Source organism: Diabrotica virgifera, chromosome 3 (assembly GCF_917563875.1).
Source record: "Diabrotica virgifera virgifera chromosome 3, PGI_DIABVI_V3a".
Lineage (NCBI taxonomy): Eukaryota > Metazoa > Arthropoda > Insecta > Coleoptera > Chrysomelidae > Diabrotica > Diabrotica virgifera.
Window position 1 is genome coordinate 45,524,012 of NC_065445.1, and position 25,861 is coordinate 45,549,872.

At 33.3% G+C, this 25,861-nt stretch overlaps 1 protein-coding gene across 1 annotated transcript in view; it reads right to left on the bottom strand.

The window, feature by feature from the left end:
• Nucleotides 1-3,593: 3,593 nt before the first annotated feature.
• LOC114342828 (aldo-keto reductase family 1 member B7) overlaps nt 3,594-25,861 on the bottom strand; it is a 37,204-nt gene continuing 14,936 nt past the window's right edge. Inside the window, exons 2-7 of the mRNA XM_028293641.2 lie at nt 23,556-23,735; nt 11,503-11,787; nt 8,052-8,252; nt 6,475-6,674; nt 4,535-4,690; nt 3,594-3,678 (exon numbers count right to left, since the gene is read on the bottom strand). Coding sequence (XP_028149442.1) covers nt 3,636-3,678; nt 4,535-4,690; nt 6,475-6,674; nt 8,052-8,252; nt 11,503-11,787; nt 23,556-23,630 — 960 coding nt within the window. The 5' untranslated portion in view covers nt 23,631-23,735 and the 3' untranslated portion in view covers nt 3,594-3,635. The remainder of the gene's footprint in view (nt 3,679-4,534; nt 4,691-6,474; nt 6,675-8,051; nt 8,253-11,502; nt 11,788-23,555; nt 23,736-25,861) is intronic.

The following is a 25,861-nucleotide window of genomic DNA, read 5'->3' on the forward strand; positions in this document are numbered from 1 at the left end:
TTGGGACACCCTGTATACATTATTGTATACAGGGTGTATTGTATACATGGTATAATAATAAATACGTATTATTGTACAATAATATGTATATGTATATATACATATTATTGTATCTATGTAAAAAATTTAGATTTAAAATACTAATCTATATATCTGAGCATTTTTCAAAAAAAAACTGGTATTTGAACTATTAAATTTATTCCATTTGGCTGACACACGCTGTATATTAAATTATTAAGTATCGAGTTCAGAACTCCAAAATTTTTTGAAGTGCCTATGGAATTCCAAATTGAATTTTTTTTGAAGTATTGGAGTATGTGTTGGAGTATTTTTGTAAATATCAAATTAAACTATAAGGATATTAAGTATCGAGATCAGAACTTCAAATATAGAGGGTACCACCCTCTATAAATTGGTTCCTATAGAAAATCTAAATATATGCAAAACCATATTAAATTGATCTGTGAGGGAGAAATTTTGTTGACCACTTTTCCACTAAATTTCATCAACCCTCTAGCGGGAGTGGATACGACCCCCAAAATCTTTAATAGAAAGGGGGGTGAGTGATACCTCATTTTAAAGGGTGTTCAACTACTTCTCCAAAATGCAGCATACATTACACATAAATATTTCTTTTTAGTAGTTTTTAAAAAATCAAGTGAAATCGTAAAGGTATCTATTAAGTATCGAGTTGAGAACTCCAAAATTCTTTTTGGAGTATTGAACTCCCAATTTAATATTTTTTGGGATTTTTTGGGAGTGTAATTATGATTGCATGAGGAATATTGTTAAATGTTGTGTCTCTTTGCGAGAATGTGTAGTGATCTCACCCATAATAATTTGCATCTCCTGCGTCTCTGTAGGCATATGTGTAATATTATTATCAATGGCATCTTGTATATCTACAATTGGTTTAGCCTTTGCACCTTTACAGTTTCCTCTAAACTGTTTAGGAATAAATGCCTAATTTTTTTCTAGCTTCCCTATTTTGTTGGTCATCTATTAAAGTAATTTTTCTTACGTTTTATTATATTTAAAACGTTTTTATATACTTAGCTTGGTCTTGATAACTATGTCACTATATCCGCAAATCTTGTAATCCATTTTTAAAATAGTTCTATGCTACCTAGTTTTCAGAAGTTTTCAGAATAGCTTAGAACTAGCTAACAATGCAACATTTAACTGCTATTATATTATGGATAAATTGATTTTTTTAAATTTCAAGCTACATTTTAAAAATGTGACTAATGCAATGACATTTAAATTCCATTATAATGTACGTTAATAGATCGATAGGTGGTGCTCAGGGGCTCAGTGCCACTCAGTGGTAGACTGCAGGTCGAGAGGTCCCGATTTTGAACCCGGTGGTACGTATATTTTTTTAATTGTTTTAATAAATAATTAAAAGTTAATATGTATACTAAAAATTAATATTATATAAGTTAATTATTATATGTAAATATTGTATATACCATTTTAAATATTTTCTTACATTTACATGAGTTTATAATTTTATATTGGGTCCTATAAATAATGGTAGGGGAGCAAAGTATGCCAAATGTGCAGTCACTCGAGCGTTTTGGGGACCTATTGGGTTGTGAAGAGTAGGTACTAAAACCAAAAAAAGTTCAGTAAAGTGTTCCATTTTAGTGGGGACTTCTCCATTTTTAATTTAATTTTCCCTTTCCAACAATCGATTTTTTAGATTATAGCGCCATCTATCCATAATTCGAAAAAATGTCTTGAATAAAATTTACCTATTTTTACGTAAAGAATCCAAATCTGCAATAAAAAATGGGGGCTCCCATTTAATATTTTAAAGTAACCCCCCACCCCACCTCCATGGGGGGTTGCGTTTGGTGCCATTCGATAGATTTTTCAAAAATATTGAATAAGTGTATTTTTCAGTTTTTCGATCTGATGTTCATTTCGCGAAATATCGCGGGATTTGTATTTAAAATATTAAATTTACCCCCCACCCCTCTCCGCGGGAAGTCGTGTTTGGTATCATTCGATAGATTTTTCAAAAATATTTAGTACTTATTTTTTAGTTTTTCGATCTGTCATTCATTTCGCGAAATATTCGCTTTTTTCTTGTGAGATTTTGGGACTCCCCCCATTTCCTTACGCTCACCTCAAATCGTCTGATTTTTTAAATATACACTGTTTTGCATGTACTTAACTTAACTAAATCTGACGATTTCGAGTTTTTCTAAGGAAAGATTTTTTTTTCGGTCCCCCCCCTTAACGAACTCCCCTGCATTAAGAGCCAATATATGGTAGAGGTACATTTTCAGGGTACAAGGTTTCTCCCTATGTAATAATCTGACGCGCTCGAGTAACTGCAAAAATCCCCGCTTGGGCTCCCCTACCATAATTATGAAAACGTTTTATTATAAAAAGTTCTTTTTTATAAAATTGTAATTATTTGTTCCATTTTATTCTAAGTTTCTTAAAATTTTCCTGCATTTGGTCCATAAGGACCTATAGCGTTATAGAACATGGAAACTATCTCATCACTGGATTTCATTGGTAAATTTTCCTGATCTTAAGTTCTGACGATCTTGCAACTGTAGCATCACTGTTCATGTAGACTATAATTATTATTAAAAGGAACTACATATCTGACAACATTAGGGAGTTTTTGTGCACACAAATACGTAAACGTAACGCATCTTTTTGACATATACGCTTGCGCATTAATGGTTGAACTCCCGTATCGCGATACGTATTACCTAAGGTTACGGGCTGGTACGTTAGGTCCATACGCATCCCTATCGAGCCGAAAGTCACCGAACGCACACGAGGATCTTGCCCGATTACCTACCAAATGAACATTTCATCAGCATACTACTCGTTTCTAAACATTTTAAGGTTATATTGGTTATTGGTTTAGTCTATTTGAGTAAAATTATTCTGTGTTTGTAATTGGAAATTGAAACTTCATAATAGATTTAAAATTTTATTGTTTTTAAGTTGTCTATTAATAAAGCAAAACAAACAAATCTTGTATTAATTTAAGAAATACAGTGATCACCACAATTAATAACTAGATAAACAAATGACCTAGTTTCAGTAAAATTTTCAAATAAATATTACCACACTATTTACATTATACCTACTGGAATTCTGATGTAGGTATACAATAATTTACAACTAAAAAGTAGGTATAAACAAAAATAAAAAAATTTTAACCTAAGGAAAAATAATATTTTTATATTTAAATAGAAGCAATTAAAACCATACAATTTCATCATTCATTTATCTTTTTTTACATTTGTATATTAATTGTATATTGTGTGAACATTGTTTTATTTTTTTTAATGTCAACGGAATTTAAAAATGACTTTACGATTTGCTTTACGTTACGTTAAGGCAGTTACAAAAACTACCTATTTTAACATTCATCCTCTACGACACGTTAGTTGCTTTACGTATACGGAGATGCGTACGTTACGTAGCAACAAAAACTCCCTATTGATAACAGTTTGTAAAAACTCTTTTAGGGTGATATTGTCAACTATAGTTATGGTTTTAATGAAATTTATAATACTGGTTTTTGGATTTTAGTTTATGGAATTTAAACACAAACATTGGTGACTTTTTTTATTGATTATATATTATATACATTTAGTTTAGTACTCATCATTAAACGGATAGTGTGGATGTCCAATGGCCCTGAAAAAAAGATTATATAAAAAATATATAATAATTTTAGTATGAAAATAAGATTTTATGGGTTTGGATTATGATTGAAACTAATGCGCCAACTAGACCAACTAGATCCAGACATAGAACTAAACCGCAGAATAGAAACAGTTCTTCGCAATAACTATTCCAGTTTAGAACTAAGGCAAATAATTGTAAAGTGCTATGTTTGGTCTGTACTTTTGTATTGTGCAGAAGTGTGGACACTAAAATTGTCAAGCATAAACAAAATTGAAGCATTGGATGGATTCATAGGCGGATGGAAGAATGGAGTAACACTAAGGACATGGCAGAGCGGACAAAGAAACTGATCTCTAACCTAAGAGATTGTCTACTGTGGTCACATGCGACTAGATTATATCCTAACGCAGGTACTTACATTGTTTTAGGGCTAGATGGATAGTAAGGAACAGAATGGAAAGAGAGACAGGAGTAAATACTGCGATAGTAACAGACACGATTAAGAGAATGATTGAAACTAAAGTAGTTTAGACTAGTGTACACAACTACATTCGTGCAGTCATCAACAAGAAAAAAGAGGAGAAAGTCTGCTGGACCAATGGAGAAGGTAAGAAGGGTAAGTTGAAGGTATAGGGAATACGTTTTTATAAGAGGAGAAAAAGTGAGTCAGACTGTGCGAGTTAGAGTGTGGGGAAAGGGGAAATGCTCGACTGAGAGTAATGTTGTTCCTCTCAAAGAAGTTCAATTTTTCAAATAAAAAAGGTAAGCAGAGAAAATGAACAGGAAGTTTATTTATTCCTACTTAAAGTAAAATTGCAGCTTATTCACAGTAAAAATAATAAATTAAAAAATAAACTATACTTACTCGACATACCAGCATACCCTTCCGTTACAATCAAAGGTATCCATAACAGCTACATCATCTGCAGAGAGTTCGAAGTCAAAAATATTTATGTTTTCTCGTAACCTATTCTTGTTGACTGATTTTGGAATTGGAATTACTCCAGATTGTAAAAGATATCTAGAAACGGTAAAAAACATAGATGATTAATAATATTAAACCATAGTAATTTTTTTAATTATGAGATAGATAATTCGGCATCCTTGAAGTAGCAAAGTTGTATTGACCACTATTACATAACATATTCTATGGCGTGCGAACAAAATACTCGAGTGTTTGTTTAACACGCCCCTATTTATTTATTATCGAACTTATTCCATTTGGCTGTTCCTATCTGTATCTTTTTCTTGTGGTTCTGTCTCGTTTAGTTGAGGTTAGCAACTACCGTGGTAAATCATATTCTTCTTCTACGGCACTACAGCCCAAATTGAGCCTTGGCCTCCTTTATTTTTTGCCTCCACTTTGCTTGTCTGTGGCTGCTCTTCTCCATACACGAACTCATAAAAGGGCTTGTGCGTCGCTGTTTACTGTGTTTTCCCAGCGCTTTCTTGGTTTTCTTTCCCTCATCATCCAGCCTCAAAAGTCCACTGCTGAACATAGGCCTCCTCCCCTCGTTTCCAACCCCATCTATCCTGCGCCGCCCTCATCCAGTTTTTATTTACCTTTCTTAAGTCGTCAGTCCATCTTGTAGGCGGTCGACCGACGCTTCTCTTGTCTTCTCTTGGCCTCCATTCCAATAACCTCTTCGTCCATCGCCCATCTGTCATTCTGGCTACGTGTCCTGCCCATCTCCACTTCAACCTGGCTATCCTCTCGATGACGTCAGTCACCTTTGTTCTTTCCCTGCATTCTAGCATTCAGTGCTCTTTTTGATAGCCTATCCTCTCACATTCTTATCACATGTCCGGTTCATTGCAATCTTTGTATTCTAATGAAGTCTGACAGGGGTGTTTCCTTATAAAGTTGATAAAGCTCATTGTTGTATCGACTTCTGAAGATTCTGTTTTCCCTCACAGATCCTAGGCCCTGGCAAATATATCTCTCTCCAATGCGACTCTAAATAAAGATGTTGAATTAAGGCTGATTCAGTCTCTCACATTATAAAACCATGAAATCTTTCCCTGTATGATCAGTTGTGCGGGGTGGTACTTTTCATTTCCCATTATATGTCCTAGGTAGCTAACTTTTCTAACTTTGATGATATTAATTAGTTCCCTATCTGTGCCTTTTCTGCTCAGGACATTTTCGTTGATGGTGTGAGTTGTTCAAGGTATTTTCAATATCCTTCTATAAAGCTGGAGTTTCAAAACTTCTATCTTCTTTTTCAGAATTATGTTGAGCGGCCAGGGCTACGTTCCATACAATAGTATTGATCGTACTTACACAGCAATGCCGAAAACGACATCTAAGACTGTTATTAATGCTGCTGTCACCAAACCAGCTTTTCGTTTTAATAAAGCCTTGTCGGGCTACCTCTACTATCGCTCTTACTTCTTATTTACAATCAAGTTGATTCTTGAACCAGCAGCCAAGATATTTGTATTGGTCTACATATTCAAGCTGTTGGTGGTTCACGTAATATTGGAACAGGTAAACCTCCCTATTAAGTTTCTATGCTGTACCCGGTCGAACGCCTTTCCAAAATCTTTAAAAGAGACAAAAAGGTCTGCTTGTTTATTTTTTGCACTTTTGCGCCAGAATTTGAAGACAGAACATTGCGTCTCATGTCCCCGAACTTTTCCTGATGCCAAATGGTTCTTGACCGGTGACCTCGTCACAACTTCTATATATTCTGTTATTTATGATTCACACGAAAAGTATCAGAAATCAGAAGTACTCATTTTAGTTAAACACTAGAGAACAAAACCTTTAAAAAATTAAATAAAATGGGTAGGTTTGTTTACCTTAGAATTACTTGTGCACTAGATTTCTTGTATTTCTCTGCAATCTTCTTTATTTTAGGATCTTCAGTGAGAATTGGATCACCAGGTTTAGCCCATGGTCTGTCTGGGGAACCCAAAGGACTGTAGGCAGTTACGGAAATACCTTTTGATTTGCAGAAGGCGATAAGTTTCTTCTGGTTAAGGTATGGGTGACATTCGATCTGTAAATATAATGCCAATATGTATTAACTTCTCAAGTAAAGAATAAAATATTAAACAGGAGACATTGTTGTTATTTTTTAATTGTAACTAGAAATATTTAAATTTTGATGCTGATCATAAAAATTTAGCGTATCCCTCTTATTTCTATAAATTGTTATTTATTTATAAACGTTCTCACGTTAAAAATAGTTTTAATTCTTAAATCTAAATCTAAATATTTTATATGTATTAACTTTTTAATTTATGAACCAGCTATATCAACGTTTACTCCTTATATCGAATAAAAGGCGTGTATCTATAAGTCACTTAAAAATCGTCAAAGTAACACCACTTTACCTAACGAAAGAAAACTCCTTAGGGAATATATGAGGAAATGTCCATATTATCCGTCAGTATTAATCCACCCTCTTACTAAACTTCCTACTATAGAGGACAGAACACGTTCTCTCAGAAAAAGACACGTTTTACGTACGATAGCTGCAACATCAGAGCTAAGGAGTAAGGAGACCCTGAAAACACCCTGCCATCCCCTAGAGCACACACTCACCAGGTGCTCCAAGAAAATTTATATTCGTCCCAGCCAAGCTGGTTGCTGTCCAACTTCCTGATGTGGTGATGAGTATCACTACATCCTAGAAGAAATGTTCTTTAGATATCACAGATAATATTAAGCAAGAAGCTAACACTTCCCCACTCCAAGCTTTAACCCACTCCAAGTCGCAAATTTACTCCACGCAACAGCAAGTGACAAAAAGTGGCTACAGCTCCGATCACGGATTATACATATTAGAAAATTTGACTTTATCAAATAAACATAATGTAAAATGTTAGTTTTGTTTTAAAATTGTGGTGGAAAATTACTTAGAAAATTCTTTTAATATCATTCGTATATTGAAACTGTATGGAAATTAGTGGCAAAATAAAATACACGTACCATAAAATTTTAAACTCCAATAAAAAATTAGTTGTGAAAACAACTGCTTGTATAATATGTATAAACTTCTAAATGCAAAAACAGGACAAAAAATCCAACAAACTGACAGCTACAAGTAAACAAACCAGTATCGTGACAAACTGTATTTAAAATCTGAAAAAGTCCCCAAGCATCTATTTTGTAAATACTTCTTTTCGATGTACATAGGAACTGCGTCTAGAGCGTTCATAAAAGTAACATGTGTCTTTATTTAATAATGGGTTGTAGCTGGTTTGTCTTTAGTTTCATACGTAGAAGACAATGATGCGAGATAAACGTATGGGTTTTATCTCGCCAGGTAATAATGACGAACGGGTAAAAAACCATGGACTGAACTGTAAGGTCGCATTCGATTGGAAAACTATGTAAATATAAAAAAAAGCTATTATATTTTATGGCTTACCTGATTATTGACTGGTTTAATGGTAGCGTTTTCAAGAATTCTCTCTAGTTGTCTTTTATTGAAATTTGAGACACCTATGGATTTGGCTAAACCTTTTTTGGCGAGTTTTTCAACTTCTTTCCACGTGTCTAGATAATCAACGTCGCTGAAGATACCAAGAGTTTCATGGTCTGGACGCTTAGGCAACAAAGCACCTCCTTCCTATAGTACAGTTTCAAAAATTTTTTATTATATAAACAGACAAAACAAGTTCAATAACTCTAATACACTAATTTTGTATATTACGTTATATTATGTACAGTGTACAAAAAGAAAAGTAACTTACTAATCTTTCGATTATTGATAGATTTACAAAAAAATTTTGAATAAAAGTTTTTCAAAAACTTTTGAACGTTTCAAGACAACCAAGTATTATAGTGTGTGGTGCTATATGGTACCCCGTCAAAATAGCGTCGTCAAAATAGCCCCGTCGAAAAAGCTCCGACAAAATAGCCCCGACATAATATCCCGCAAACAAAATAGCGACAAAATACCCTGCAGACAAAATAGCCGCGGAATAATAGCCCGGCGACAAAATAGCCCCGACAAAATAGGCGCTTATGAAATGCCTCCCGAAGAAGGGTTTCTTACCTCTCGCTAAAATGGTCACATACGAATTGCCTCACAAGCTCTAAATAAATTATATGCTTCTAATCTTTATGTGAAGGTGAGACGTTGCCACATCTTCGTCTCTTTGTAAATTTTTGGCAAAATCAGTATTTTGTTATTTAATTTATTTTATTTTCATTACAAAAACGTAATAAGTATTTTATATATTTATTAAAAATAACATCACAAAAAACTTATTTGAAAAATATTACAAAATGTGTATAGAAATATGAAATTACAAAATAATTTTCCTAAAGTTATATGATACTACTTTGACAAATTCTGATCTATTTATTTTACATTCTCTTAATTCTAAATTTTTGTCATTTATAATAAAATTTATTTTTGCTGTACTTTCCGTAACAATTTTTTTTGGTGTCGAAACAGACATTTTAATGTAGGTATTTATTTGAAATTCTAATATTATATCAATAAAATTATTAATTTAAGGATGAGGGCAGTAGAAAGAAGAATTATACTTGGAATGAAAAATTTCGCATGGGTTTGTGGTTCTTTGCAAGGATGAAGAATGCTCAGCCCAATGTCGGGTAACAACTTTCTTTTCTAAAAAGGAATATGTCGTACTGGGAAATATTAATGTTAATATATTTTATGTACACTGCATTAAGAATTAGAAAAATAAAAATAGATTTATAGTACCTATTTAAATTATGATTTGGTAACATTGTGTCATTAAATAGGGATGAAATAGACAAAATATCAGCCTAACCGATTAACGAAACGGAGGCATCTCGATTGTACCTGGGACGCATATATGAAAATATTTACCTGAAAAAGTGGGAGGCATTTCGATAGAGCCGGACAAAATAGCCCCGACAAAAAGCTCCCTTTAGAATTCATCATAAAATAATCCCTTAAAAATACATTTTTTCGGAAATGGTAATTATTCTCTATTCAGATGTTTATCTTAACCACATTAAATAAAAATGGTCTTTTTGTCTTCTCTGCCTCTTGGAAGTTTGAACATTTAATTTAAGCGAAAATTAATGTTTATTAGCTTATAATAAATTACAATCATTTTTCTTTTTTTGTCAAATAATTTAAATTAAAAAAGTTTTTGGACAACTTGTATAAATAATTATGTAATTGTTTATATTACTAAATAGAGAATTAAATAACCTTTCAAATGAACTAGCACACGACCCCTATTCTCATTTAAAAAAATCATTGATTACGTCATCACGCTCAGATGGATGACGTCACTAGTATGACATATAACAGGATATCGTAATTTAAAAATAAAAATCGATCTATTTCAGGATTATTCCTTAACGTCGCGGATTTACGAAATAACGAATTTATTCCTTTCATTTGCACCATACTGTATGATACGTCTGAATTGCCGATATGAATGAATCAGAAATTAAATTATTAGAAGAATTTTTTTACTGAGCAACAACATTTTTGTTTAATTTATTAATATTTTGTATTTTGACAACGACGTCCGAAGTGGAAGTCGAAACGTTAATAAAATAATTTTTTTAAGTAAATTGTGGCTTATTTCCCAATTAGAATAGTAATTTAAAATAAATGGTACTTCATTAAAAGGTAAAACTTTTTATTGGAGGAGTTTTCTTAGAGGCTGTTTTAGCCGGGGCTGTTTTGACCGGGGCTATTTTGTGTGCGATCTATTTTGTCGGGGCTATTTTGTGTCCGGGCTATTTTAACGGGGCTTTTTTGACGGGGCTGTTTTGACCGGGCTGTTTTGACGGGTCACGGTGCTATATATTTGGAAAGGAGAGCACCTCTAGTTCCTACTAACGGTACTCTGACAGCTCGACAATATATTGGTAAAGTACTGCAACCGGTTCTTTATTTCTACGTACAAACCATTCTAAATGCGATCTTTCAACAGAATAACACAAGACCTCATATTTCCCATGAAGCCGTGGAGTTCATACAAGAATCAGGTATAGAGACTTTGGAGTGGCCATCAAGATCAACTGATTTGTCACCCATTGAAAATGTGTGGGATATGGTAGGTCGAAACCAAAATCAATTGCCACGTCCTCCTGCAAACTTAAAAACAACAAAAAAGAACAATATGGATGACTAATTCGTAATATGATAGAGACCACTTAATTCGGTCAATGATCTATTATAGAGTAACTGAGTGTATAGAATATCAAGGAAAATTGTGAGCGGCCGTGGAGTAACGGCATAATCGCTGGCATCATACGCCAGTGCACGTGGGTTCGAACCCTGCCAAAGTCAAACCATTTTCATTTCCAATAATGACACGAGCCGTCTCACCGTGCCTCGGAGAGCAAGTTAAGCCGTCGGTCCCCCTGGGCTAGTGTACATCGGCACTAGTTACTTGAAACAGGGTTAAAGATGTAAATGGCGCCGGAACTGCCCGAAAGGATCTCTCCGGCAAAAATGCCATACGATATTATTATTATTATTATTATTATTATTAAGGAAGGCCCAGTCATTATTGATTTTTTGATGAAAATGACGTTGCAAATTTGTTTATAATGCAATCAAATAATAAAAACATTATAAAGTGTACTTCCGTAAATAAACATTTAAAAAAATATTTGCCCTCCTCTGTGTTGCCTTTATATTGCGATCAGTATATTAACCACCGTTATATGAAAAAGTTATTCTTTGCTTCGTATTTCAAGCAAAGTCCGTCTGAAGAGCTATAAATAGCGAAACATGTGTCACGGCATGGCGAGAGAGATGAAGGTGTAAATATTAATCATGTTAAATTTACATTCTTTTAATAGGATAAAAATATGCACCTCTCAAAAAATATTTTATATAATATTTAACTTACCTTAAGAGCAGCTGGCCAGTGGACTAGATATAAATCTAGATAATCGAGACCTAAGTTTTGGAGAGTCTTCTGGAATGTTGGTTCCACCAGTTCGGGTTTCATAAACGTGACCCAGAGTTTGCTGGTAATGAAAAGATCTTCCCTTTTTACTGCTCCGCTGTCAATTTTATCCTTTAAAGCAGCTCCTACTTCAGCTTCGTTTTCGTAGAAATATGCACAATCAATGTGTCTGTATCCAGCGTCAATGGCATCTTTTACTGCCTGTGTTACTTCACCTGGTTTAGACTGAAAATAAATATTATTAAGGCCAATACAGTGATGAGCGCGTAATAACCGGCAAAATAACGCAAAAGTAGAAAATGTAATACATTGCTAAACATAAAGAGATGAAACTAGTAGAGGTGGAAATTATCGTTATAAACGTATAAATTAACATTACATAGTTTCTCACCTTTAGTCGTATCAGAGGAGTATGAAAACTCTCACTGACAGTAGAATTGTATAAAATACTCCTGTCACAGACGCCTAAGGGTCGGTTTTTCAGTGCTGGGTTAACCTATTTATTTTTTGGTCACCGAAATATTTATGGTTAATCAGTTTTTCAGTGCTAGGTTAGCGTTTAAACCCGTTTAAGTTGACCAAGATTTTAACCGATACCCATTAGAATAGATGGTTTAACCATGATACTATAAACAACATAAATAATTATTTATAGTATCATGATATTGGTTAAAATTTAAACTAGGTTAGCTAACCAAAATTTTAACCAGTTACTGAAAAACTGGGCCTAAAAGGTGGGAAACTATGTAATGTAATGGTAATTATTTATACGTTTATAACGATAATTTCCACCTTAACTACTTTTTCTTTCGCAATGTATTATGTTTTCCATCTTTTTCGTTATTTTGTCGGTTATTAGCGTGCTCATCACTGTATAGTTACTAGATATTAAAAATAATTAACATATGCTATAAAATATGCACTTAATATCACTCATGATAGAGAAAAGCATTTAAAGTGAGTGTGCTATGGAAGGAAGTGGTAAATGTGATACTGAACTGCCCTTATAAATTGCGTTGGAATGAAATGTTTCAACTGACAATATAAAAACTATTAGAGAGTCAATAGAGATTTTGACTTCGGAAAAAATCAAACATGATAGAAAGAACTTTGTCTAATTTGATTAAGAAATGTTTAAAAAACAACATATCAAAAAGTTCAACTCCAGAAGTGGGTGCTTCATTTTTTATTAAACAAATGAAATGCGAAATTAGTTGTTTTTTTAAATAACTCAGAAAATATAAATCTTGGATAAAAATTGACTTCGCCATTGAAAAAACCCAGGAAATTTTACAAAAAAAAACCTTATTAAAACGTTTTTCTTTAAATTAAATATATAGCTTCTATATTTTTTATTTATAACGCAAAGACACCCTTATCACAAACATTGGCGCACTGTAAACAAACGTTCGGCGAAGTGCACGGTTGAGTTATTTTAATATAATTATTTAACTATAAATGGTTTACATGAAATATTGCAAATTGGACATGAAAGAAAAACAATTAAGCTATCTTATGGTTGTAATGAAAAGAAATAAAATGTATGGGCATAAGTACGGTGTGGTCGGAAAGAGAATTTTGTTTAAAAATGCTTTAAAATGTGTAACTATAACAATTTACCTCCACCCTTAAATTGTTGTTGTTTAAACAATAATTAATAAACAATTAACGCAAAATCTGTGAGTAGAACTTTTTACTTTAACATTATTAGGTTTCTTAATGTTGTTCTGAAGCTATTTCCTTGTGGAATTTTTTTAATGAACTATTTTAAATGGGAAATAAGCCACAATTTTACCAAAAAAAATGAATTTATTAACGTTTCGACGCCCAAGTCGGGCGCCGTTGTCAAAATACAAAATAATACTAAATAAACAAAAATGTTGTTGCTTAGTAAAAAATTCTTCTAATAATTTATTTAATCTGACTCATTTATATCGGCAATTCAGGCATGTATTATACATTTTAAAGTAGAAGACTTTAAAATGATATTGCCAATATTAACGAGTTGCGTTTCCTGGGACGACTTTACTAAAAGATAGTTCATTCGATTACATGAAATCAACCCCAACTCAAGAATATCCGCCAAAAAAAATCATAGCATGTGATCTGTCTTTAAAAAGACAACAAATTCTAATTATGCTAAATGAAAACAATTGTGTCGCAAATTCCTCGGTAGAATGCAGTAGGATGTGGTTACCCATACTAAAAGAGGAAGTCAATAGAAAGAAAATACCATGATTAGTAAGTCATTAACATATCGAGTTAGTACATATTTTATATTTTAGTTTTATTTATATATTATCTATGTATTATTAATATTATTTATAATTTAAAATAGCATACATACATTAAAGTCAGAATTTGGTATTAGTTTTGAGAGTAAACTAAATATAAGCCCAAATACTTACGATGTCGGGATAGTATCACGAAGTTTTTTCCTGGTTTTCCCTCGTGATTTACTATGGAATCTCTAGCGCGAGAATTTTACTGCCATCGTTGCATTTGTTGTCTTTTTAAAGACAGATCACATGCCATGATTTTTTGTGGAGGATATTCTTGAGTTGGGGTTGATTTCATGTAATCGAATGAACTATCTTTTAGTAAAGTCGTCCCAGGAAACGCAACTCATCAATATTGGCAATATTATTTTAAAGTCTTCTACTTTAAAATGTATAATACATGCCTGAATTGCCGATATAAATAAGTCAGATTGAATAAATTATTAGAAGAATTTTTTACTAAGCAACAACATTTTTGTTTATTTAGTATTATTTTGTATTTTGACAACGACACGCGACTTCGGCGTCGAAACGTTAATAAATTCATTTTTTTGGTAAAATTGTGGCTTATTTCCCATTTAAAATAGTTCATTATTAGGTATTTGTAAACTAACAAAAAAAGTTTTAGAAAATTATAAGCTTGTTTGAATTATTCCGAAACAATGCATGTTTTCGTGCTATATTGACTCCCCTGTAATCGATAACTTAAGAACATTTAAAACAATATATTATTGTGTTTTCAATTTATCAATCAAAGGCAAAATGAAAATTAAATTAAATTTTTTTATTTTATAACGCGGGCACATAAATTTGATACACCCTGTATATTGAGCTGTAAATATTTATTAGAATATAGTTTGGATGCAAGTGGATTTCTTTTTTTAATGAGTTTTCCGATGAACCATTAAAGACTTTTGTGAATAATTAAAGTGAAAAGGACGATGTATTTAGGTTTATAATGGAAAAAGATTGTTTACTACGGAAACTATAGAATACACAGCTAGATGTAATTATCATTTTCGAGAAAAGTGGTTTAAAAAGAAAGTTTGGAATTTTTATATCTTTGTTTCAACACGAGTAAATGTTGTATAGTTCCCCGAAAGTAATTAGGATGGTCGGAATAATTTTGAAAAAGACTGTTTGTTTGTCGAATGGAAAAGATTGTTTATGATTCTTGGCAAGTTGGAAGGGGAAAAGTAGTTTGGATGATTGAGAGAGTTTGAAAAAGAAGTCAGTATGTTATTTGGCAGCGCTGAGGAGCGGTCGACGTTTTGGTGGATAAGTAATTAGCCAGTACCAGTGGTTTGTTTGATAGTGGAGAATACTGCTGAAAAGTGGAACGGGAGACAGATCAAATTGAGACGAAATACCTCTTTGATTCTGTATTATTGTGAGAAGGAGAGCAGAGAATTTTTGGAGTTTTGTTTGAATCGAGTACGTGTCAAAAGAGGCCCGGCTTGTTGGAGAATTGGTGCTGGTATGCTGATAGTTTTGAAGCTGGAGAACGGAGAGGGCTTTGATGAGTAGCCTTTAACATAGTCAACGAGGGAGAGCTGTTTTGGGTCACGAGAAGACATCAGAGTGAGTGAAGCAAAAGGTCAGTCAACTTATGTGAAAGATATTTTTTATGTTCGGAAACTAAAAATTTGAGTAAAAAGCGTAGGAATTAAAATTCCAATATTTCAAAAAGTAAATAGGAAGTATAGCTGATCTTGCGAATACATAATTTGGTTTTGTTTATTTTGTTGTACGAAAGTCATCGGAAACAAACCGATAAATTGTTTTTTTTTTAAATAGAATAAATTTAAGTAGTAAAAATTTCATTCGGACATCTGTGTCCACAGGTTTTTAGATTTGATAGATTTTTCGAGTATTGATTTTGATAAATAAAAGACAATTCTGTATGTTTATTTTATATTTTTGCTTTATTTCTTTTTCCTATTTTATCCCGATTAGGATCAACTAAGAGATACTGAAACCACGAGGGAAGATAAGTATAACGTAAGATAATTTAGATTTTTATTATATTATAAAAAGGCACCCTGAGATTTTTATTAATTTTTTTATGTATGATTTGCGACAATTAAATAATTAATCCAATAAATAATAATTATTATAAAATTAAAAAAGAAGCAGATCATAACAACATGGCGAGCCAACGTAGGACATTAAAGTATCTCTGGTTGTGAATTTGAAGGGAATAGGAAACGGAAAAACAGGTGAAGGAGAATTTATTTGCCCGTCGGAAAAAGTTTGATATATTTAAAATTTTTGAAATATTTGTTTGACTTAATTTTTTTATCTAGGTACAATTTTACATATTTGTTTTATTTTTGATTGATTTGAATTTTGAAATATTTAAAAATTTGTGGGATAAATTGATTATATTTGGGGAGAGAAAAATTTTCGTCTCGACAGCGTACAAGGTATTTTCGAATTTCATATTAGGCGGGGATAAATTTTAAATACATGTCGATAACAACCAGAAGCAAAAGCAAAGAAAACAAAAAACAAGAAGAACATATAGAACAAGAAGACATTTTTGAAACAACAATCATGGCATCAGAACAATAGGAATTATCAGGAATAGATAAATTATTACAACAGATGCAACTCCAGGCACAAAAAACGGATGACAATCAAAGAGAAACAAAACAAGCAATGGATGAAGCAAAACGTACAATGAAAGAAAATCAAGAAGAAACAAAACAAGCTATGAAGGAAACACAACAAAAAATGGATAAAACACAACAAAAATTGGATCAAAAAATGGATGAAACACAACAAAAAATGGATGACAATCAACAGGAAACAAAAAAAGCAATAGAAGAGAACAATAAGAAAATAGAGGAACGCATAGAAAAGTATGAAAAGGAAATAAAAGGATGTTTGACAACAATGAAAAACGAGATGAAAGAACAAGAAATGAAAATTCAAAATACAATGGAGGAGTTAACAAATTGCCAGAAAAAGGAACTAGAAAATTTGGAAACCAAATTTGAAAATGTGAAATAAATGGCGACTCGATTCTAGTTTTCTGTTGACCTAGATATCAAAATATCAAAAGGCACCGCTGGGAAAATATTCCAAAAATGCGGTTCAGAGAAACTATATGAAACGAGTCTTTGTACTCTCATACAGAGTATGGCATTAGTAAAAATACAAAAATAGACGGTTTAGTTTTGATTTAAATCTGTCTCCTGCCATCCCCCGATAGCGCTATTTCTAGGTCTACCTTTTGTCAAGGAGGCTATGCAAGAAGACAAATTTAAATCAAAACTTCCGTAGTTCTCGGTATACAATAAAACTATTTATACCGGAGTAAGGTTAGAACGCCCTCTAACGGGGAATAAGTGAAATAAATGGCGACTCGATTCTAGTTTTCTGTTGACCTAGATATCAAAATATCAAAAGGCACCGCTGGGAAAATATTCCAAAAATGCGGTTCAGAGAAACTATATGAAACGAGTCTTTGTACTCTCATACAGAGTATGGCATTAGTAAAAATACAAAAATAGACGGTTTAGTCTTGATTTAAATCTGTCTCCTGCCATCCCCCGATAGCGCTATTTCTAGGTCTACCTTTTGTCAAGGAGGCTATGCAAGAAGACAAATTTAAATCAAAACTTCCGTAGTTCTCGGTATACAATAAAACTATTTATACCGGAGTAAGGTTAGAACGCCCTCTAACGGGGAATAAGTGAAATAAATGGCGACTCAATTCTAGTTTTCTGTTGACCTAGATATCAAAATATCAAAAGGCACCGCTGGGAAAATATTCCAAAAATGCGGTTCAGAGAAACTATATGAAACGAGTCTTTGTACTCTCATACAGAGTATGGCATTAGTAAAAATACAAAAATAGACGGTTTAGTTTTGATTTAAATCTGTCTCCTGCCATCCCCCGATAGCGCTATTTCTAGGTCTACCTTTTGTCAAGGAGGCTATGCAAGAAGACAAATTTAAATCAAAACTTCCGTAGTTCTCGGTATACAATAAAACTATTTATACCGGAGTAAGGTTAGAACGCCCTCTAACGGGGAATAAGTGAAATAAATGGCGACTCGATTCTAGTTTTCTGTTGACCTAGATATCAAAATATCAAAAGGCACCGCTGGGAAAATATTCCAAAAATGCGGTTCAGAGAAACTATATGAAACGAGTCTTTGTACTCTCATACAGAGTATGGCATTAGTAAAAATACAAAAATAGACGGTTTAGTTTTGATTTAAATCTGTCTCCTGCCATCCCCCGATAGCGCTATTTCTAGGTCTACCTTTTGTCAAGGAGGCTATGCAAGAAGACAAATTTAAATCAAAACTTCCGTAGTTCTCGGTATACAATAAAACTATTTATACCGGAGTAAGGTTAGAACGCCCTCTAACGGGGAATAAGTGAAATAAATGGCGACTCGATTCGCCATCGAATTTTTTGTGATAAAATAAATAAGTGAAATAAATGGCGACTCGATGGCGAATCGAGTCGCCATTTATTTCACTTATTCCCCGTTAGAGGGCGTTCTAACCTTACTCCGGTATAAATAGTTTTATTGTATACCGAGAACTACGGAAGTTTTGATTTAAATTTGTCTTCTTGCATAGCCTCCTTGACAAAAGGTAGACCTAGAAATAGCGCTATCGGGGGATGGCAGGAGACAGATTTAAATCAAAACTAAACCGTCTATTTTTGTATTTTTACTAATGCCATACTCTGTATGAGAGTACAAAGACTCGTTTCATATAGTTTCTCTGAACCGCATTTTTGGAATATTTTCCCAGCGGTGCCTTTTGATATTTTGATATCTAGGTCAACAGAAAACTAGAATCGAGTCGCCATTTATTTCACTTATTCCCCGTTAGAGGGCGTTCTAACCTTACTCCGGTATAAATAGTTTTATTGTATACCGAGAACTACGGAAGTTTTGATTTAAATTTGTCTTCTTGCATAGCCTCCTTGACAAAAGGTAGACCTAGAAATAGCGCTATCGGGGGATGGCAGGAGACAGATTTAAATCAAAACTAAACCGTCTATTTTTGTATTTTTACTAATGCCATACTCTGTATGAGAGTACAAAGACTCGTTTCATATAGTTTCTCTGAACCGCATTTTTGGAATATTTTCCCAGCGGTGCCTTTTGATATTTTGATATCTAGGTCAACAGAAAACTAGAATTGAGTCGCCATTTATTTCACTTATTCCCCGTTAGAGGGCGTTCTAACCTTACTCCGGTATAAATAGTTTTATTGTATACCGAGAACTACGGAAGTTTTGATTTAAATTTGTCTTCTTGCATAGCCTCCTTGACAAAAGGTAGACCTAGAAATAGCGCTATCGGGGGATGGCAGGAGACAGATTTAAATCAAAACTAAACCGTCTATTTTTGTATTTTTACTAATGCCATACTCTGTATGAGAGTACAAAGACTCGTTTCATATAGTTTCTCTGAACCGCATTTTTGGAATATTTTCCCAGCGGTGCCTTTTGATATTTTGATATCTAGGTCAACAGAAAACTAGAATCGAGTCGCCATTTATTTCACTTATTCCCCGTTAGAGGGCGTTCTAACCTTACTCCGGTATAAATAGTTTTATTGTATACCGAGAACTACGGAAGTTTTGATTTAAATTTGTCTTCTTGCATAGCCTCCTTGACAAAAGGTAGACCTAGAAATAGCGCTATCGGGGGATGGCAGGAAACAGATTTAAATCAAAACTAAACCGTCTATTTTTGTATTTTTAAATTTGAAAATGCTTTACAAGAGGACAGACGAGAAATAGAAAGACAAATGGAAGAAATCAAGAATCAACAAAATTCCGGAGAAAGAAGGGAAACGATTAACCATAGTACAGAGGATTTGAAAATAAGATTTGGCGGGGATGTAAAAAAATTACACCCAGTAATTTTCATAAACAATTTAAAAAAGAAAGTGAAATACATCGGTAACTTCGAGACAGCCAAAGAAACGATAAGGAACCATCTTAAAGATAAGGCAAGTTTATGGTTCGATAGCAAAGAAGAAGAATTGGACAATTGGCATAAATTCGAACAAAAGTTCTTGAGTTATTTCTGGGGAAAAATACAACAGCTAGAAATAAACAAGGAATTGCAAAATGGGAGGTACCATGATACGAGTGGGTATTTCAGAGAAAACATATGCACTACAATTATATAATAACGCAAAACATCTACAGTACAATTATTCATCCGAACAGCTAGTAGAACTGATAGCCAGACATTTTGAAGATACCTTAGAAGATCACATAACGTTACAAAACTACAAAGATATCGACAGTTTGTGCAAATTTTTACAAATACGAAAACCAAAATGAGGGAAAGAGAAATAAGAAGATCGCAAGAAAATTATAGACAACGCGACAATCAAGACTATAGAGATAGAAGACAAAACTTTAGGAGAGACTCTACAAGAAGAGAAAACGAAAATAGAGACAACGGAAGAGGAAACTATGAACAAAGAAATCGGCAATGGAACGAAGGCAGATATCGAGAAAACCAGAATAGAAATAACACCCGCACAAATCAAGAGGACAGAAATGATAATAGAATGAATGAACAGGAAAATCGTGGAAACAGATACGGGTCCGACAGACAAAGAGAAAACAGAAGAGCGGTAAACAACACGCAAATATATGAATATGAGGATGAGAGACAAAGCGACGGAAGAAGAAGCGAAGAAGAACAGCAAGCGTCTTTTCACGAAGGCGCTCACTAAAAACAAAAGAACAAACAGGAATTTTTTGTCACCCGAAGGAATTTATTAAATTAGCAGGAAATAATGATAAAGGAAGTGGATATAATTTAAAATTTGTAGATGGTTTTATCAATGAGAGACCGATTAAAATTATGATTGATACTGGGTCAGAAATTACTTTGATTAACAGGAAATTAATAGAAGAGGTTGATTTGACGAATTTGATTTACAAAATTCCCAGGGTAAATTTAGTGGGCGCAAATAAACGGACTTTGGCAACAATAAATGAAGGAATACGAATAAGGGTTCGATTGGGGAAGAAATTTTATGCACTACAATGTGTTATAATGCCAAACATGATGCATGATATGATCGTAGGAGTGGATGAATTGTCAGAAAAACATGTGGTGATAGATTTCAAAAATAACACGATGAAAATCACAGATGGAAAAAAGAAGGACCTAACATTCTGGAAATGGACAAGGAACAGGAGAACCGGAAAAAGGATAATGCAGACAAAAAACAAACGGTGGAAATAAATTTGGCAATGAAGCAAGGACAGAGAAGAAAGAGGAGAAAACAACAAAAGATAAATAAAAACAATGAAAAGGAGATGAGCCCAGAAGAAGGAAAAGAAGAAAAAAGAGTGACAAAGGAAATTGACGATTGGAATTCCTCGAAAAAAGAGATGAGTCCAGAAAAAGAAAAAGAAGAAAGAAGATTGATAAAAGAAAATGAAGATTGGGATTCCTCGAAAAAAGAGATGAGCCCAGAAGAAGAAAAAGAAGAAAAAAGATGGATAAAAGAAAATGAAGATTGGGATTCCTCGAAAAAAGAGATGAGCCCAGAAGAAGAAAAAGAAGAAAGAAGATTGACACAAGAAAATGAAGCTTGGGATTCCTCAAAAGAAGAGATGAGCCCAGAAAAAGAAAAGGAAGAAAAAAGATTGACACAGGAAAATGAAGCTTGGGATTCCTCAAAAGATGAGATGAGCCCAGAAGAAGAAGAGATCAGAATAGAAAAAGAAGGCGGAAAAGATACAATTGAGACTGCGGTATTTAAAGAGGAAGTATGCAAAATGGAGAAGACAGAATACACAATAAACATGTGTAGAGAATTGGAGGAAAAAGAAAGAAAATTGATATGTAGAGAAGAAAAGGAGAAGGAACTGCGTGTAATATTGAGGGAATGTGAAAATTTAATAAATGAAGAAAACAGAGTAGCCAAAAAGTATGAAAATTCATTTGAGACTAAAGACTTAGGAAGTTTTCGATCGAAAACTTACCCTATCCCATCTAAGTACAGACACTGGGAAAAAGAAAGCAATTGTTTTTCAGGTGGGACTCAATATTTTGACACAAGAGAAAAGTGTTGTTGTCGAGAGAAAATCATATTTTTGTTGCACTTATTAATACTGATTTTATCTCAAAACAAGGCGGGAATGTTATTGTGTTTTCAATTTATCAATCAAAGGCAAAATGAAAATTAAATTAAATTTTTTTATTTTATAACGCGGGCACATAAATTTGATACACCCTGTATATTGAGCTATAAATATTTATTAGAAATTAGTTTGGATGTAAGTGGATTTCTTTTTTTAATGAGATTTCCGATGAACCATTAAAGACTTTTGTGAATATTTAAAGTGAAAAGGACGATGCATTTAGGTTTATAATGGAAAAAGATTGTTTACTACGGAAACTATAGAATACACAGCTAGATGTAATTATCATTTTCGAGAAAAGTGGTTTAAAAAGAAAGTTTGGAATTTTTATATCTTTGTTTCAACACGAGTAAATGTTGTATAGTTCCCCGAAAGTAATTAGGATGGTCGGAATAATTTTAAAAAAGACTGTTTGTTTGTCGAATGGAAAAGATTGTTTATGATTCTTGGCAAGTTGGAAGGGGAAAAGTAGTTTGAATGATTGAGAGAGTTTGAAAAAGAAGTCAGTATGTTATTTGGCAGCGCTGAGGAGCGGTCGACGTTTTGGTGGATAAGTAATTTGCAAGTACCAGTGGTTTGTTTGATAGTGGAGAATAGTGCTGAAAAGTGGAACGAGAGACAGATCAAATTGAGACGAAATACCTCTTTGATTCGGTATTATTGTGAGAAGGAGAGCAGAGAATTTTTGGAGTTTTGTTTGAATCGAGTACGTGTCAAAAGAGGCCTGGCTTGTTGGAGAATTGGTGCTGGTATGCTGATAGTTTTGAAGCTGGAGAACGGAGAGGGCTTTCATGAGTAGCCTTTAACATAGTCAACGAGGGAGAGCTGTTTTGGGTCACGAGAAGACATCAGAGTGAGTGAAGCAAAAGGTCAGTCAACTTATGTGAAAGATATTTTTTATGTTCGGAAACTAAAAATTTGAGTAAAAAGCGTAGGAATTAAAATTCCAATATTTCAAAAAGTAAATAGGAAGTATAGCTAATCTTGCGAATACATAATTTGGTTTTGTTTATTTTGTTGTACCAAAGTCATCGGAAACAAACCGATAAATTGTTTTTTTTAAATAGAATAAATTTAAGTGGTAAAAATTTCATTCGGACATCTGTGTCCACAGGTTTTTAGATTTGATAGATTTTTCGAGTATTGATTTTGATAAATAAAAGACAATTCTGTATGTTTATTTTATATTTTTGCTTTATTTCTTTTTCCTATTTTATCCCGATTAGGATTAACTAAGAGATACTGAAACCACGAGGGAAGATAAGTATAACGTAGGATAATTTAGATTTTTTTTATATTATGAAACGGCACCCTGAGATTTTTTTTCATTTTTTTATGTATGAATTGCGACAATTAAATAATTAATCCAATAAATAATAATTAATATAAAATTAATAAGAAGCAGATCATAACAATATATAAAGTTAAAAATGGGCCGGCAGTAATATTTTATCATATGCAGTACAACCACAGCTAAAACAGACAACAAAAATTGTTTCAAGCAGCCACACGTGAGTCTATAAATAACTTCATACAAACAAGTAAACAAAACTATACATACCTTCCACGTTCCTAAACCAAAAGCTGGAATTTCTCGTCCATTGTTAAGTTTTACCGAGGGTACTTTACTTGCCATAGCGGGAACCAAATTATGTAATTTCGTCACCGACTTTAAGAATTAACTAAATTTTATAAAACACTTCTAAAACATCTCCCACTTGAATTTCTTATTCAAGGTTACCTATGTTAAAAATACTTTAGCTGATATTATACAATGTTATCTAGTATTTATGTAATAGACGTACATAGACCTATTGATAAGAAGTTCAGTTGCATCAAAATCACTATGCGTGTTAGTCAATGTTGTGAGGCCGCTCGGGTATGAAAAATTTCTTATTCGGTTTCTTTGCTGATGCCTGTTCACAAAAAATGTCCCCTCTAAACAAATCAGAAGAGTGCCGGGGGAAATTTTTGGTCAGAAATTGTTTTTGTTAAACAAATTCTAAAGACACCTTTTACTGCTCTAGAAATTATTTTTTTTTTAATTTGATTAGATATTTTGTTAAATAAAAAAAGTCTTTTTACATTGTTCTCAAAAGTTTAAAATAGTTTTTGAGTTACAAGCGATTTAAAATCTAAAAAAATGCACAAATACGCATTTTGGAGGTTTGAAAACTCATATATAAAAAATTATTATTTTTTAGGTTTCCAAGTGCCTAAATTGAAGTTTAAAAATTTAGTTTCAAGACTCTCTAGTATAGTTCAATTTAGACCGTTGGTTTTTAATTGTTGTTTAGGAACAATGCATCACTGAACCCCAATCTGGATAGGAATGCCATAGGTACACGAGAGGCATTATTTGAATTTTACGTCCTCATTCAAAGATATATGGATGTAAACCAACCACTTTATGCTTGTTTTATTGATTACAATAAGGCGTTCGATAAGGTCCGACACAACCATCTTATACAGTTGCCTAGATATAAACACATTGACACAAAAGACTTAAGAATAAAAACTCATCTCTACTTTAACCAAACAGCAAAAGTAAAAAACTTTCGGAGGAAGTAGAAATAAAAAGAGGCGTAAGGCATGGTTGCATACTCTCCCCTTATTGTTCAATATATATTCGGAAGAAATAATCAAAAAATCACTCGAAGATGTAACAATTGGAATAATATCCACTGTTTGTTTATACGAAGCTGAAGAAAAAGGTTGATGGGTGGTCGTAAATCACTTCGCACTTGTTAATATTTTTGAATTTAAACGTATATTGAGTAAACTAGATATATAACAGTATTAAAAAATAAAGGGTTAATATGTGTGTTGCTTCTCTGAATGTTTTGACTCGAATGGGGTTCTGGAATCTGCCTTTGGTGAACTTCAATCCCCTCTGCTTGAGAGCGTGGGGTAGTAAAAAATGAACCATATATGTATTAATATTAGCCGCATTGGCGTACTGGTTCGTATTGTCAGATATCAGTATAAATGTGCGTAAACATAAGTCCCCCCTTGAAACCATCGGGTTTCAATTGGTTACTTACAGTAAAGTCACCAAAAACAGTCAGATCCTTTACATTCTTTGTACTAGTAATAAAGCATGTAAATGTAAGTAAAATAGTAATAAAGTAGGATATATACAAAAACGAAAGTAAAATAGCAAATTAAAGGTATTTAAAATAAAGTAAATTTAAATTGTTCAAAGTAAAGTAAAATCAAAATTGTTCGACGAACAGTAAAATTAAAATTGTTCAAATAATTGCTCACTACGCTTCACTGTCCGAGCTAAATAGTAACAAAACGTAGAGTCAGTAAAGTTAAAATTGTGCAAAATAAAATAAAAAAATTAAGATTGTTTAAGATAAACGTCTCACTGCGATTCACCTTGAGACGGTAACACGCACAGCTTCACCACAGGTCTCTTGAAAATGCTGGATGCGGTCTTCACCGTCACGGAGCGGATAACGCCGTCCTTACCGGGATGAGTCTCGAGGATGCGTCCGAGCTTCCATCTCAAAGGTGGTAGACCATCTTCTTTGATCAGAACCAATGTTCCGATATGTAAGTGTTGTTGACAGTTCTGCTTCCACTTTACTCGTTGTTGCAAAGTGGAAATGTACTCCTTGGACCACCTGGTCCAAAAATGTCGGCGTAGCTGCTGCATTCGTTCATATTGAGAAAGTCTATTCTCCTTAATGTCGCAGTAATTGATGGGGTCAGGAATTGACGTGAGGGTATCTCCAATCAGGAAATGCGCAGGAGTTAAGGCAGTAGGATCACTAGGGTCGGAGGAAAGAGGACAAATGGGTCTTGAATTTAAGCATGCTTCCACCTGACACAGAAACGTGGTAAAATGTTCGAAAGTTA